This window comes from Amphimedon queenslandica, unplaced genomic scaffold (assembly GCF_000090795.2).
Source record: "Amphimedon queenslandica unplaced genomic scaffold, v1.1 AMPQUscaffold_13442, whole genome shotgun sequence".
NCBI classification, from domain to species: domain Eukaryota; kingdom Metazoa; phylum Porifera; class Demospongiae; order Haplosclerida; family Niphatidae; genus Amphimedon; species Amphimedon queenslandica.
Genome location: NW_003546322.1, coordinates 295508 through 296439, shown reverse-complemented (window position 1 = coordinate 296439; position 932 = coordinate 295508). Strand labels below are relative to the sequence as shown.

Below are 932 nucleotides of genomic sequence, written 5' to 3'. Positions count from 1 at the left end.
TCCCACCATTCTACTTGGATTAGTTGATTCAGACCTCTGATCCTTCATTGCTCTGTGTCTGCTTGATTGAGACCTGCTTCCGTGAGCTGCTAGACGCTGGTCTCTATCAGCAGGAGTCTCTTGCTCTCTTCTTGACTGAGACCTCTCTCTGTTAGCTGATAAACGCTGGTCCCTATCAGCAGGAGTCTCTTGCTCTCTTCTTGACTGAGACCTCTCTCTGTTAGCTGATAAATGCTGATCTCTATCACCAGGAGTCTCTTGCGCTCTTATTGACTGGGTTCTAGCTCTGTTAGCAGATAAACAAAGGTCTCTGGCAGCAGATGTCTCTTGCTCTCTTCGTGATTGTAACCTGACTCTCTCCCTACAGGCGTCTCTGTGAGCTCTATCTCAGACTCTTCTTGCTGCATGCCAGCCTTGCTTCTCTCACTTCAGGAGTCTCGGCATCCCTACGAGCTCTATCTGCTGCCAGCCTGGCCTCTCTTGCTTCAGGAGTCTCAGTGTCCCTACGAACTCTATCTGCTGCCAGCCTGGCTTCTCTTGCTTCAGGAGTCTCAGAGTCCCTACGAGCTCTATCTGTGACTCTTCTTCTAGCCAGTCTGGCTTCTCTTACTTCAGGAGTCTCTGCAGCCATCCTCTGTCTGTAGAGCTCCCTACGATGACTATTACCAGCTTCGTCTTGGCTCATTTCTCAAATTCACTTGAATAACAAAATTAATGTTGCTTTACAAATGACACTTGTATAATAGTGAGTGGGCGTATCAAAGGCACCGCCTGTGGTTACAAATGTGATGTAACACAGCTTTCATTTGTAACACACCCTGTGGTTTTATTTGTATCCCTGTGGGTTGACAGCAAAAATCTCTTAAAATAAAATATAAGAAACAACATTATTGTACAGGTATTATAAGCTGAAAGTCAACTGTCAATAAAGC

At 45.8% G+C, this 932-nt stretch overlaps 1 protein-coding gene across 1 annotated transcript; it reads right to left on the bottom strand.

Annotated features, from left to right (window-relative positions):
* Positions 1-6: 6 nt before the first annotated feature.
* LOC105312456 (eukaryotic translation initiation factor 4 gamma-like) lies at positions 7-685 on the bottom strand (the record flags this gene model as incomplete). Its single annotated transcript, XM_011405116.1, has 2 exons — positions 414-685; positions 7-361 (listed from the first exon to the last, which is right to left on the bottom strand). Coding segments are annotated over exons 1-2 (627 nt in total), but the record flags the coding sequence as incomplete, so codon positions are not given.
* Between the last annotated feature and the right edge of the window lie 247 nt (positions 686-932).